Source organism: Kryptolebias marmoratus, linkage group LG15 (genome assembly GCF_001649575.2).
Source record: "Kryptolebias marmoratus isolate JLee-2015 linkage group LG15, ASM164957v2, whole genome shotgun sequence".
Classification (NCBI taxonomy): domain Eukaryota; kingdom Metazoa; phylum Chordata; class Actinopteri; order Cyprinodontiformes; family Rivulidae; genus Kryptolebias; species Kryptolebias marmoratus.
The window spans coordinates 4,875,317-4,889,578 of NC_051444.1; the positions used below are offsets into that span (position 1 = coordinate 4,875,317).

General features: G+C 40.8%; 1 protein-coding gene across 6 annotated transcripts in view; it reads right to left on the reverse strand.

Moving 5' to 3' along the window:
* cbfa2t3 (CBFA2/RUNX1 partner transcriptional co-repressor 3) overlaps window positions 1-14,262 on the reverse strand; it is a 51,376-nt gene that overhangs the window by 10,379 nt on the left and 26,735 nt on the right. For 3 of the 6 annotated variants that reach the window (XM_017442056.3, XM_017442039.3, XM_017442071.3), the window contains exons 2-9: window positions 12,238-12,393; window positions 8,822-9,063; window positions 8,551-8,640; window positions 7,449-7,630; window positions 3,829-4,112; window positions 2,740-2,825; window positions 692-986; window positions 179-247 (exon numbers count right to left, since the gene is read on the reverse strand). In XM_017442056.3, coding sequence (XP_017297545.1) covers window positions 179-247; window positions 692-986; window positions 2,740-2,825; window positions 3,829-4,112; window positions 7,449-7,630; window positions 8,551-8,640; window positions 8,822-9,063; window positions 12,238-12,393 — 1,404 coding nt within the window. The remainder of the gene's footprint in view (window positions 1-178; window positions 248-691; window positions 987-2,739; window positions 2,826-3,828; window positions 4,113-7,448; window positions 7,631-8,550; window positions 8,641-8,821; window positions 9,064-12,237; window positions 12,394-14,262) is intronic. The other 3 variants (XM_037979794.1, XM_017442063.3, XM_037979793.1) reach the window with 2 other exon arrangements.

The window sequence follows — 14,262 nt, forward strand, 5'->3', positions numbered from 1 at the left end:
ATGACACAGAGGGCCTCCAATCCTCTGGTCCGATGGACCTTAAGCTGTAAGGCCTCAGTTTTGTCTGTCTCTTCCTGTGGCCCGGGTGAGGGCCACGAAGAGTGATGATGTGTGTTTTGTTAGTCTGTGTGCGGTCAGTTGTATGAAGACAATAAAAAGGAGGATGTTCGGCTCTTACCAGCTTTCCTCCAGATTTCTTCAGGCAGGTATCCTGAGGGAGGCCGATGCAGGAAGTCTCTGTGGATCTCTGAAACAGAAGCGCAGGCACACGTTCCGTTACACACAAACAGAAACCTAACTCCAAGATAAAACATCCATCTAAATCTAGTTTCCAGTTCTATTTTAGGACGAATACAGAGTATGTCTGGCAACATCAGTTGATAAGCTGCCAGCACTTTTTTTAACCTTTTCACAGAAGTAATAAGCAGTTTGAAATGAATCCAAATTTTAGCAATGAATGAGGAAGCTGTCAACATAAGAGCACAATCAGGTGGTTAAAAATCCAAGATGCTGCAGCTGGATTTGTATTGAGGCAAAGTGTGAGCTCAAATTTGCAGAAAAATATGATCATCTAACTGACTTTTTTGTGTCTAAATTGGCACATTAAGGCATTTTCAGCTTTTCAAATGAGCCCTACCTTGCTGTGAGTGTTTTGCTTTGCCAAACATACCCCCTGAGTGTGTTTGTCTACCTGTCTGTCTGCCTGTCTGCCTTTCAGCAGCCGAGGAAGTTCCTATGGGCAGTGACTCGCTGCTGCTGCTAGCTGTGTTGGAGGAGGAGTTGTGGTGAGGAGTAGGAGGAGGAAGAGTAGTAGTAGGAGGAGGAAGGCAGTGCTGTCCGTTGCTCCCACCTTTTTTCATCTCCTCTACGTCGCTGTAGCGGCGAATCCAGTGATTCATCTCCTCCCGGTCGGCCTCCTGGCAGCGGCGCAGCACCGTCAGAGAACGCCGCGTCTTCTCTACCATGTCCATGATGCAATTCAGGAGCTGCGAAGGCAAGAAATACAAAATGTAGTTAATTAAAGTGATATATGAACAAGAATGTATGTTTGGAAGTGCTCTTCTGGTTTAAAAATGCAACATCCTTCTTCTCATTTTTTGTAAAAATGAAAGGACTGGCACTCCCACTGCCTTTCATGCCAGACTGTTAAACTAAGATTATCTTATGATGAGAAGGGAGGGAGTTACAGCTGTTTTGGTCATACCTTGTAAATGATGTTATGTGCAATCTTATGATATCTTGTAAGATGTTTTAGCACCCAGAGTATGTGTTGTGAATGACTCTCAGCTACTACTACACTAAACTTTACCTCAATATCTGCAAAATTGTGTTATAGTCATTTTTGTGTTTTCAAAGGGCAGTTGGCTGTGGCAGCCATCTTGAATGGAGTTGACTACAAATGTTACCCAGGTGTAGATGTTCATAAATGATTACTTTCTGAACGTTTCCTTAAAATCCTTCCATTGCTAACACAACTCACTACAATATTTATTGGCAAGGGTTTAACAACGGATATTTGTTACGATGACACCAGTTTTTTAGCTCAGTATCTGCAAAACTGACTGAGTAATAGCCATGCTTGTGTTTTTTGCTGTGGTGACCATCTTGACTCACAATCGCTCCAAAAGTGAATAGGTTGTTGATTTGTATCCAATGATTCCTTTCTGAGGGTTTCATTAAAATCTGCTGAGTGGTTAATGAGATATTTTGCTAACACGGCGGATGTACAAACACATAAGCAAAAACACATTATCGCCTTTTTGCCTTCGACAGGGAGCAATAAACAGCAACAATTTTTTAGTAAAGTATCCTAATAAAATACCAAAAGTCATGGGATCAAAACTAATGTAATTCCGCCATAAACACGTCCCGTCTACTGTAGCTGGAAGTCAGCATGCAGGTAACTGTGTGCTATTGTCTCTTCTTGTCTGCAGATTCTAGCCCTGTTGGTGATTTCACCATCTAAGAGCGTCACAACAATGGTAATGTAACAGCTGGGCTTTTGATGCAAAGGTTGAGTCGATTTTTTTCCACCCCTCTGCTCCATTCGCTGCCAACTCAACAGATTTCCTGTCTTCATTTTTTTCTGTTATAAACTGTTACTTTTTTTTCTCCCACAGTGCCCTGTCTTTTCAACACTGGCAAGGTCTGATAAATGGCTTTAGCATTGTTGACATTCAGTCCGTATCATTCTTCCCATTCATCTTTCACCTGCTCCTTTCCTCTGTCTCTCCCCCGACCTCCCTCTTCTCTGAGTTAGCCATATTTATTTCAGTGAAGTGTTTCTAATTTGGCAGGAGTCCAGGCCTGGCCGGTTCTCTCCACGTCTACAGCTCTTGTCTCAGCTGCTCTACCCAGCTGGAGTTGCTCTCTGCTGGGTCCTGAGCTCCATCTGGGGCCCTGTTTCTATCTGTGTGTGCCTGTATGTGTGCGTGTGTGTGACGAGCACACATGATTTTCTATCCACAGAGTTGGGTGCGAGGAATCCAGATAGGTGTCTGTCAGTTGTTAATTCAGCACACAGACACGGACCTCCCGAGGTCAGCTGTCTGTCAACTGCTAACTCAGCTGGGACAGAGGCTGTTCTGTCTGTCAACGGTTCCTGTTACTGTCATCTGCCTGCCATCTTCAGCTCTGAAACTAACTTTATTAAACTGCTGACCTCCTCGTTCCTTCCCTCCACTGCTTTATTGTTAATAAAACAAAGAGTCAGTTGGCAGTAAGCATGCTCATACATACATTATCAAGATGTTTCCATTCTTCTGCCCACTCTCGATCTGTAAGACGATGATCAATCACCTCTTCTTGGCGAGCTCCGTGCGCTGCTGCAATAAAAACCCACAGGACATCTCTGTTAAGACTCCTGTGTGGAACACTTTGAATTATACACAATTAATACCGTTCAGGCCAGACTATAAGGGAATCTGTGATACATTTAAGACACACAGACTCCTCACCTCATGACTTGTGTAACATACTTTTTGTCCTGCTTCTTGTTATTTTTGTACATGTAATTTGCTGCTGACTCCAGCTTCCCTGTGTTTTATGGGGGATTCAGCTGAGTGCTTTGTTTACAATAAGTGTGGATTTCAGAATTGCATTCAGTGTAACTGCTGAAATAAACACTTCCACACAGCATCCTATGATATAGTTCAGAATAACATTTTTTATGTTTGAATTCATACTTTGTAATGAATAATTTTAATTTCTACACAACTCTTATCCATCCATCCATCCGTTTTTTTAACCCTCTTCAAGCTGGTGCTCTTCTCCAGCGATCATGATGCAAGAAGAGGGTTTTATCATTCACACTCTCTCTCACACCCAAAGACAATTTGAAGTAACCAGTTAACCCACCATGCATGTTTTTGGTTTGTTCGAGGAACTGTGAGGCAATAGCTTTAACTACTGCTCCGATGATACAACTTCACCAAGTACAATTCTAATACTATTGGAATAGTGAGAATAAAACCAGTTAATTTTAGAAATTAATTAATACGATCTAGCATGAAATAAACCATTTTTAAATGTGTAATATATGCATTTACCCAGATAAAACGTAAGACTTCAGCCTCATGTTTAATCTGGTGTAGAATTCAGCTGTTTCCTTTTAGAAAAGCAGATGGAAGCCATATATAATATGGCTGTCACAGTTGGTCATATGGGTATGTATGCCTGTGGTCTTTATATAGACCACAAGGATTATCACACTCAACTGACAACTGGTCTTTGTTCTGAACACTCCATTTATATTGACTGAAGCTCCTTTCGTCTTGTCTATGTAACTAAACCGTGTGACTGTAGATCAGCAGATTTATCAAGCCCTACCTGTCTGCCGGTGCCTGTCTCTAGAGTCTCGGTGTTCACTGTGTCTGAATGCATCTCTGTACTGGTGTGCCAGGGCCATGTCTTCCAAGCGATAGTGCTGGGGTCCCACTTGGGGGTTGGGCGGGTGGGGCAGGCCGTTGGGAGGGTGTGTGGGGAGGCCGTTGGGAGGTGGGTGAGAGGGCAGACCGGTGCTGGGGCTGAAGCGTTGGCTGGGGCTGATGGTGCAGGGCCTCTTGGCCAGGTGCTCCGGGTGCAAGCCATCTCTCTCTGCGCTGTCTTTGGTCCTAAAGAGGCAGACAAGTGAGTGAATGAAAACAGGACACACAGCTGCTTCTAAATAAGACCAGCTAAAGTTAATACATGGAGAAACCGAGAGGCTTCTGGATTTTTATACATCGTTTCCTTCAATGGCCTTTCCAGACCACAGCTGTGAAAACTGTGGGAAAATGTTGCCAGGCAAGAGTAATACTCATGGTTTAGGAAAATATGCCACTGCAAAGGCCAGAATTTCATCAAAATCATCTCATCAAGGCAAAATAAAAAGTGATGATCACATTCTGATCTCAGTTTAAAGAGTTTAAACATTCTTTGCAACATTCTGGCTTTCAATGAACTTTCTAGCTTTCACTTAAATTTCTGGTATTGACTTAATGGCACCCAAGGATGGTGCCATTAAGCGACAACTGTGTTGATAAGCACCAGCGACTTTAACAATCCTGCACTCATTATCTTTCCAGACAATTTCTTTTGTCTCACTGTGGTCAGAGGAATTCTCTAATTTCTTGTGATTTTTGCTTGACATTTTAGATTTATAGAAATCATTAAAGGCCTAGCATTCATTGAAAGGTTACATATTGCCCACCGTGTTTCATACCAAAGTTTTAAACTAAGATCATTTTTGTTGAGAAATGACAGAGTTTTAGCTGTTTTGGTTAAATCTTGAAAATACTCATGACTTTGTGCAATCTTGCATGATCTGTTAGTGTTTGGAGTATATATTGGGAATGACTGTCAGCTACTACCACATCAAATTTAAGCTTAAAATCTATAAAAGTGATAGCCCTTTTTGTGTTTACTAAGATGAGATATTTTGCTAAAAGACACAGGGTTGACTCCAACACTTAATGCCAAGGTTTTAAGAACAGATCTTGCCCAATGTATAGTTCTCAGAGTATGTGTTTAGGATGACTCTGAGCTACTACCATACCATGTTTGAGCTCAGTTTCTATAACACTGAGTTATAGACATTTTTTGTTTTCTAAGTTTAATTGGCTGTGGTGGCCTCCTTTAACATGAATCAGTGAGAGATGTGCATCCAATGATTTTGAGAGCTTCATTAAAATCCATCTAGTGGTTTATGAGATATTTTGCTTACAGACAGACAGTCAAATGACCACACACAAATACGTAAAATCGACGGCTGACTTTCAGTTAAAACCTAATTTTTATTATATTTAATTTTTTATTGCCATGAGAAGTATGCTCAGTTTTTTAAAGCAAAATGGAAAGAAGTAAAGGCTGTCACAGGTTTGTGGGCCACTCACTTCTAATGCATCTAAAATATTATCACATGGGACAAATAAAATTCTAACAAGGACCATTTCTGGCCTGCAGGCCTTGAGTTTGGAATGTGTTTTAGATGATAAATTAAAAGAAAAAAAACACATTTTAAATGTTTTTGCTCTCATTTGAAACAAAACAAAACCACGAGTTAAGAGTCACAGATTACAGCGTCTACTGGATGAATCTTACAGTTTGAGAGGCTAAAGAAAGGAACACAAACATGTTTTTTTAAAGTTGAACAGCTCCCATATGGTGTGCACCAACACACACACACACATATAAGAGCTGCTTGTTGTTCAGTTACAGTAAGGCCCTGCTTTTCCGAAGCTTTTGCACAGCTGTACACCATATGTGTCCAACAAACCCAAGTCCAACTGTACACCCCACATCTCAAGCTCTTAATCTGAATATCCCTCTTCCTGCTCTTAGATTGCAAGTATTCCCCCCACCCCCTCACCCTGCTCTCAGGCTTTAGGGGCAATGAAGGCTGCGTATTTGACAGATGTTTAGTCACACTCATTTGTGTCTGTGTACTTTCAGTGAGTATGTATCTGTGCGTGTTGTGATTTCAAGCCATCTGGACAGTTTACATGGGAGTGTTGATAATAATCTGTTTAGCTGGATGGCAATAGCCAGGCATTCAGATGAAAATCACTCTTTATCATCATAGGGATCAAAAACAAATAAATGCTGCCACATGTGGATGATGCGTGTTCATGTGTCTGTGCTCACTCTTTTCTACGTGTATATTAGTGGCTATGTTCGTACGCATCTTTAGCTTTAGTAGACTACAAATGAGAGGAACAGCTGGAATGATGTTGGTTGTACTCCCTCCCTTTCCACTGAGCTCTACACACTGTGTGTAAGCCAAAGGTCAGGAGGCGGAGGTGTGCGGATTACAGTGGGATTGCACGGCCAGTTTAAACTGGACATTCAGGCCCATCCAAACCACCATCTCCTATCAACCCGCTCAGGATATGACCATCTGGACACATCCTTGGCATATGCACAGCTGCTGGGGGCGGCAACAGGTCAGGCAGGCGGAGAGAGTTAGAGGGGTAAAGACGTGATCAAATAGGGCCAGAAAGAGATGAGGGGAAAATTGAAAAAGGATGTTCTTAGACTGGGAAAAAAATAAGTGGAAGAATAGCAAAAAGAAGCTGTGTATTTTTTTGTCTGATTTTGTTGATCATTTCAATCCACTTCTTTTTCCATTTGGCCTCTCAGTGGTGCTGTGCAAGCTCACCTCATCAGAACCAGGTGAAAGTTCAGCTTACACACATTAAAACTGAATTAATTCACATTCACTACCTGCAACCAAATTCACAGGTCGAAAATGAATTAATCCATGTTAATTTTGTGAAGTTTTACAATATAGTCTTTTTAATATATTTTAATATAATTTTTTTTTAGTTTGTAACTAAGAAAGTAAAAATAGAATCAATAACCTGCTTTTGTCTTATTGCTGGGAAAGATATCATGTTTTTAGGGCAAAAAATGGGGGAGCAAAAACAGAAGTTTGCACCCCACATTTTAAAAAATCAGGTAGCAGCTGCTCCAGTTGCTCCACTGAGCAGGCGCCTGTGCATGCAGGTGTGTGACAGCTTGACCACGCTGCACTCCAGGTGAAATATCACAACTTTTTACTGCATTATGATGAAAAGGTTTGTCCAAAAAAACATAAAATCTTTCAGGTTACAGCAGCCGTTTACTCTTGAACAGAACAGCATTAACTGCCGCCATATTGAACTATGCTCAGTTAAAGTTCATCGAGTAAAAAGCAAACTTGTTCGGTGTAAAGTTCTTGAAAATATAAACGCCACTTATGAATCTTTTGACACACAGCATCTTGTTTTCTTTTCCTACTCTGCATTTTTCTCCACTCCACCTTCTAAGGCAGCTGGCAGAGTCAGTCTGGCATCAGGACTGTCCAGACCTTTGCCTCCTGCACAGACGATTTATAGCTTCCCCCCAATGCCAAGAGACACTTGGCATTGAGAAAAAAATCTCAATCTGCCATCATAGAAGGACTCCTAAAGTCTGTTTTCTTCCGTTACCTGTCAGGAGTCCTTCTCTTTCCGTGCTCGTTCATCTCCAGCATGATCTCAGAGGAGTCGAGGGGTGAGCTGGCATTGGCGTCCAGGAGAAGCTGCTCGTGTTGAGCCAGATACTGAGCTGGAGTCTGTTTGGCCAATCTGGCACAGTGGAGCAGTTCTCTCTGCAGCAGCGGCAGGTTTGCCTTCAGTGGTTAAAAGAGGAAAGACAGACATCTTTGGTTAGGAATTAAACAAGTTGTTGTTGGAAGGATTATAGATTTATTGGACCAATATCAAGCTTGAGCAAAATGTTATACAAACAGGAGGAGAAACTAAAACTTATGGTGGTTCATTAGATAGATGGGGTGAGAGTGAAATAAACCCAGATTAGACTGAGGGGGGAAAAGGATGGTGATAGACGAAGAGACAGGATGAGATAAGACAGGACTCTCGACACATTCCTCCACCATGTGTTTCGCTCTCTTTGGGCTGTGTGTTTTGTATCTGTGTGTGTGAATGTGTGTGTAACACTGCTGTCAAACAGCTCTCTCAGACCTGTCTGTTTGATGTAACACAGTGTTTGCTGCGATGTCCCAGATGTGAAGGATCATCGCGCTCCAGGAGGTTCGACACATTCACACACACTTTCACACTTAACTCTTTTTAAAGACATATTTATGTGCCAGTCCTACTGTCTGCATTTAATATGATGGTTACAAGTGATGGCTAAAAATATACGTATAGGCTTCAAATCCGAACAATATTTCAATTCTCATGTATGTTTGAAATGTGGATTAAAGGAACTGCATGCACATAAAACATATCCTAAACATTTTTATATAAGAGCAGGATGAAAGGTAATATTTTTAGGTAGTATTTTACTGGGCTGCAAGTGCTAGTGACTTGTTGGTAAACAACATTTGTGAGGAAGTCCGCTTAGACATTTTTGAGGTTTAGAATAATTCTTCTGCAAGAATTTCTCCTTGATTTTCAAAAGTGAGATTGCTCTGACTGCTATCTACTTAAGGTAAGACACTGGCTGCTTTTAAGTACTCTACACAACCCCACTTAATTAAAAAAAGGCTTTAGACTTTTGCATAAAATTTGCAAAACAAGCTTTTACCTTTAGGAAAGGAATGACAAAAGGCCTCAGGGGGAAGTTTGTGGCCTCGTGAAGTTTGGAGTGAAACTCTTCAATGGTGAGAGTGGAGTTCTGTCCAAAACAGAGGAAATAACATTTGCAACATTTTACTATAGGGACTGCAATGTTCTGAAAGATGTTTTGTATAATAATCTGCTAAACATTCCACATATTAACTGTCATTATAAACAGAACTGCTCAGCATTCCCTGTTTTTGTTGGAAGATTCTGCATGGATGACAATCACAGCTTACCACCAGGCCTAACACAAGGCTGCGCACTCTTTCTCCAATCTCGGGTGATATGTCGTTTCCAAACTGCTGCAGCGTTGTCAGGAAGCGCTTTAGTTTACAGAGCTGCCGGGCTCCACAGGCGGGCGGGAGCTGTTGGTTGGACAACGAAGCCGTCGAGGACATTGCTGGCCCGTTACTAAAGCCATTGGGAGTGGATGGAGCACCGTTTAGTGATGTAGGAGAGTGACTACTCCCATTCAGCACTACAGACAAACAGACAGGAAGATGACACAGTGTGAATTGGCTCAGAAGCTTTAGAGGGACATCTGACAGATCTGGAAATGGGATGAGATCATTCAACCCTGCTGATTGAAGACTGTTTGGTCAAAATAAATATAACAAAGCACACATGACTTCAAATTTGACACCGAGTTTGCAGGATGTTTGATGCTTAAAATGACAGCAGTGATGCAACGTTTTGCTGCTTTTCTGGGCGCTGCAGCGAGTGTGTTTGTGGTCACTTCAGCTGTCTCACAAGTGCTACCATTTGACCCCCTCCGGCCCTTCCATCTCCTCCTGTATTAGTCTGATCCACCCCACTCTTCACTCACTCAGCAGGACACAACTATAAGAGGGAACTTGTTAAACAGACGCCAAAAATAGTCCAGCGGGCCGTGTTACTTTTATTCCAGTAGCAGGTGTGTTGCTAAATCTGGTCTCGCACATGTCCACCAGCTGAAAGTAGATTTGCAGCTTTAAGGTTCAGAATAGTTGCAGCATTCACGCACATACATAATCACTCACATTTTCTGCTTAATGCAGGCACAAACAAACTCATAAATACCCAGGAACGTGCACGCGCACACAAGTTTGACCTCTCCCATGAAGCTGTTCTCCAGTCTGTCCTGTCAATCACTATACAGACATATATATGTGTGCATTTGTATGTGAACTGGATTAACAAATGATAATTGAATGTCAAATAATAAACTATCTGTACCAGTGATCTAATCATCTTACGATAACCGCAAACATTTACAGTATTTGATGAAGCATTTCATCACTTTTAAAACATCTTTTCAGTTGGTGAGCCACTGTTGAACATTACTTTACCTGTTTTTGCACTTGAGTCAACAAAAAAGGCTTTATTGTCTAGTTCACACATGAATAAAATATGGCCCTGGAACCAGAAGAGGCACTTGGTCCTTTCAAAATCCTCCAATAAAACCTGTATAACTTAGAATAAGTTAACAAAAAACAGCACCTAATTATTGCATCTTGTGGTGACTAAAGATAAACATTTCGGACATCCAAATCTGAACCTTTCAGACTAAAATAAGCCACAAGTTTTAGCTCTCAGGTTTGTGAGATCATTGTTTGTGCTGGCTAAAACAAGACCATGGATTCCTGCTTAAAGAAAAGAGTATATATATATATAGGTCTAGAATTCCTTGAAGGAATGCGTATCGCCCTCTGTCTATCACACAAGTTTTAAACCAAGCTCATCTTATGTTTAGAGTTGAAGCTATTTTGCTCAAACCTTGAAAACAATGTTATGCAGAGTATGTGTTGTAAACGATTCTCAACATTTTCATTAAAATCCGTCCAGTGGTTCATGAGATATTTTGATAATAGAGCTGACTCTAGCATTTAATCTTAAAAAAATAATCTTGTGCAATGAGTAGCACTCGGAGTATGTGTTGTGAATGACCCTCAGCAACATCCACACCTATTCTTACCACAATAAAACACAATAAAATCTACTTTTGAGTTTTCTATGTTCAGTAGGCTGTGGTGGCCATCTTGAACTGGTCTAACTCCAAAAGTTAAACAGGTGTAGATGTACAGTAGACATTAGATGGTTACTCTCTGCAGGTTTCATTAAACTTTATGTATATATGTGTGTGTGTGTGTGTGTGTGTGTGTGTGGAGTGTGTGTTTTCTAATTCAACGCACAACCCCTCAATTGCTTTAACTCAGTCAAAAAGGCCCTCTGGAAACAGGATCTTGCCCACTCCACAGTCTACTTGTCCACTGGTGTAGTTCCTGTAGTTCTTCTTAGGCATGTTTGTTGCTTTAATCCACGGGTCGAAGGCCTGAACACATATGGACTAACCCATGTGATCCCAGCACTTGTGTTCTGGTTTTAGGGCAAGCTGCAAGGAGAGAGCGGCGCTGCTGACCGCCAGCCGTGACAGGTGAAACAACACGGCCTTGCATTGCTATATAGGGAAGAAAAGAAGCCTGCACACTTCAACGCCGTCCCGCCTGATGTCCCCTGTACCAGCCGCCGCCTGTCCCACTGATAAACAACACACACACACACACACACACATACACACTGTCATTCGCTCAAGACACTTGTCCCACCAGCAAGGACACACCAAAAGACACACGAATACCATCAGAAACACACAACTGACACACAAGTGAGTAGAGTACTTTTTCTCGAGATCAAGGAAAAAACATACATGTGGGATTCTTCTTCCTTTGTGCATTTATTGACAACTGAACTAAAAAAAATAGCTGCAGATTTTGTTGTAGATGGTTCCTGAGGTGATACAGTTACGTATTACACTGATGGGTTACAAACTGATTTACTGTGGTCCTGATGTGTAAAACACGGGGAGTTGCAGATAGTTGAGAATTATTTGGCTGTTGCTCAGAATTCAAAGTGAGTGTAAAAAAACACCAGCAATGCTGCACAATAAAAAGACAAAGAAAAACACAGCTTGCATGATAACGTTTTGATCGAACCGCACAAAAAGCATCATAACTCCCAGGTACTGGTAGCTTCATTTAAAATGTTGCAGTTATAATCCAGATGGCAGCTATTAAATTAATGCTTGGATATGCATGTCAGCTCTGTAATATTTGCACTGTTGCAAATCCCAGGTTGAGAACTTTTGTTATTATATTCAGCGCTTTGTGTGAAATGACACATGGGTTAATGATAGAGTTCACTGTTTTTCTTACACTTGCCTCTTTAACTGCCTGCTGACATGTAAACATATATCTCACAGCACGTAAAGGAACTCTGCTGGTACAGCCAAATAATTTATGACAAAGAGTTTGCATTTTTCAAGATGATTGTTGTAAATAAATCTAAGTTGCACAGTTAAAAGGTACTTATTTCAGCGCCATGAAAACTAGTAAAAAAAATTCATGAAGAAAGAAACAAAATTCATACAATATTTTGTCTCATATTAATGATTAATGTGTCCCTAAATTAAAAATTTGCAAGCAAAAATTGTCTGCTAACTACCATATATGTTTGTTTACCTCCAGAAACAGCCAAAGTGACTGAAAATAGGTCAACAATGACAATGTCCATGGAAGAACCATTTGGGATAGAGAAGTAAAACAATTTTTCAGACACCTTTTAAAAAAGGTTACAGTGATTTTTTTTTTTTTTTTTAAAAACTAAGTAGCCTTACTTGATTTACTGGTGGTCGGGGTGAAAGAGGCATTGCGACTTGTTGCTTGGCTGACAGCCGGGGGTGGAGGAGGCATGGTAGGTGGGGTGGACCTGGGCTGGGTTTTTACATCCGCAGGTGAATCTGGCATTGTTCCAACCTTCTGCACTCTGCTACCTGCAACGCCCCCCAAACAAGACAGAACAACAGAAACGGTTAGCAAGACGGAGCTCAAAATTAGAAAAAAATAAAACTTGCAAAGGGGACAACAGCTGGTTAAAAAGGACAGCACTGACATTTTCACCTGCAACCAATCGATTGTTTCCTTAAAACAAAAGGCCCATGTACAGAAGTGAAACAAATCAATGCAGGGAGTGGAAATGAATCCAAACTTGTATTGTGTATCTTGTTGGAGATTCATGAGGCCTGGGAGACATACAGTAACACCTGCTCTCTCTCAGCTGTTGCTGACTGAACCCCCCTCCTCTCTCTTGCTCTCTCCTTCACGCATACACAATCCATGCACCAATGACATCCCAATCACTGCCCCCACCCTTTCCCACTGTAACCTCCAACCCCTGGACACACACATTCACAGCACACACACACACCTCCCCGCCTGTCCCTTCTTGTTTCCAAAGCCCAGACAGCCGGTTTGACAGCTAGTGACAAGTGCAGCTGGATCTGCTGCTGTCCATCACTGTGGACTGGCTTTCAGCAGCGCTCCGTCCTGCTACTAGAGGCTTCACTGGCCCAAAGCAGACACCCTACCAGGACCAAACAAGGCAAGGCCACACTTCATGCATGAAGGATGGAGCAGCAAGAGACTGAAGAAAAACACAACAAAAGGTGGATGTGCCACCAGCATTTGTGAAGGCCTGGTCATGCTGTCATGGTGGTCAGGAGTTTGTATACATATAAAAAAAGATAGTGAAGCAGAAAACTTTGTACACAAACTTTCTTATCAATCTATCTATGGATCTCAGAGTGTCTCCCTGTCCACCTCTCAGAGCAGCTGTTGGAATTAGATCCCTCTGCAGTGCAAACCTGAGCAGAGTCTGATGACTTTTTCAGCTTTTGAGAAGATCGTTTTTACAGGAGAGCGTAACAGAATGCAATAAACATCCACTATCCAGTAACAAACCATGAAATAATTGTTACAGTAAAGACATTTTTCTGTTTGCAGTCAGTACAGGAGACTTTTATTACATAATTAATAGAAAACCACAAAGGAAGAGTCTTTTTATTATAACTTTAAAAGGAAAATATGACCACAGAGTAAAGTTAATGGGGCATTTAATGATTTTACTGGTGAGGTACTGCCTGTAAAATTTAAAAAATCCCAATGTACTTCATTTTTATCTATTTATTACAAGTTGTATAAGACATTTATATACATACATTTGATATGATTTTAATGGCCAAATTTGCAACAGATGTAAAATAGCCAAATGTGAGGGAAGTTTTAAGTTTATACCAGTTTATTAAAATTGTTACCAATTAATTACGTTTTTTTTAGTCTCAGTAATTCTGCTTCAGACAGTAATATATGATGTATACCCAATTCAAGATGGCTGCCACAACTAATCGACATTAGCCAACACTAAAACGGCTCTAAATGTCAATTTTACAAAAGCTGCACTAAAAGGTGTGGTAGTAGCTTAAAGTCATCTTAAAGTCATTCTCTGAGTGCTAACATATTTTGCAAGAAAAGCGAAGGAAATACGCATTCCTTTAAACCAAATATTAATAATAATAATAAGAATAAGAAGAATCTTTTTTATGAACATTTTCTTTCTTTCTTTCTTTCCTTTGTTGGAAAGGGCAGTAGAGGCAAATTGTCATGTTTTGTTAATTTTATGTTATTCCTTATTAAAACCTAAAATTGATAAAAACAAACAAAAAAAAAAAAACAACCCCTCTTCAAAACAGCACCACTTAAACCAAAAAAACATCCTCTCAGTCTTCTCTCCATCTCCTTTTAAATATTACAGAGGAATATGTGAGATTATATACTATGTTTGTAGTTACAACCCAAACTTTAAC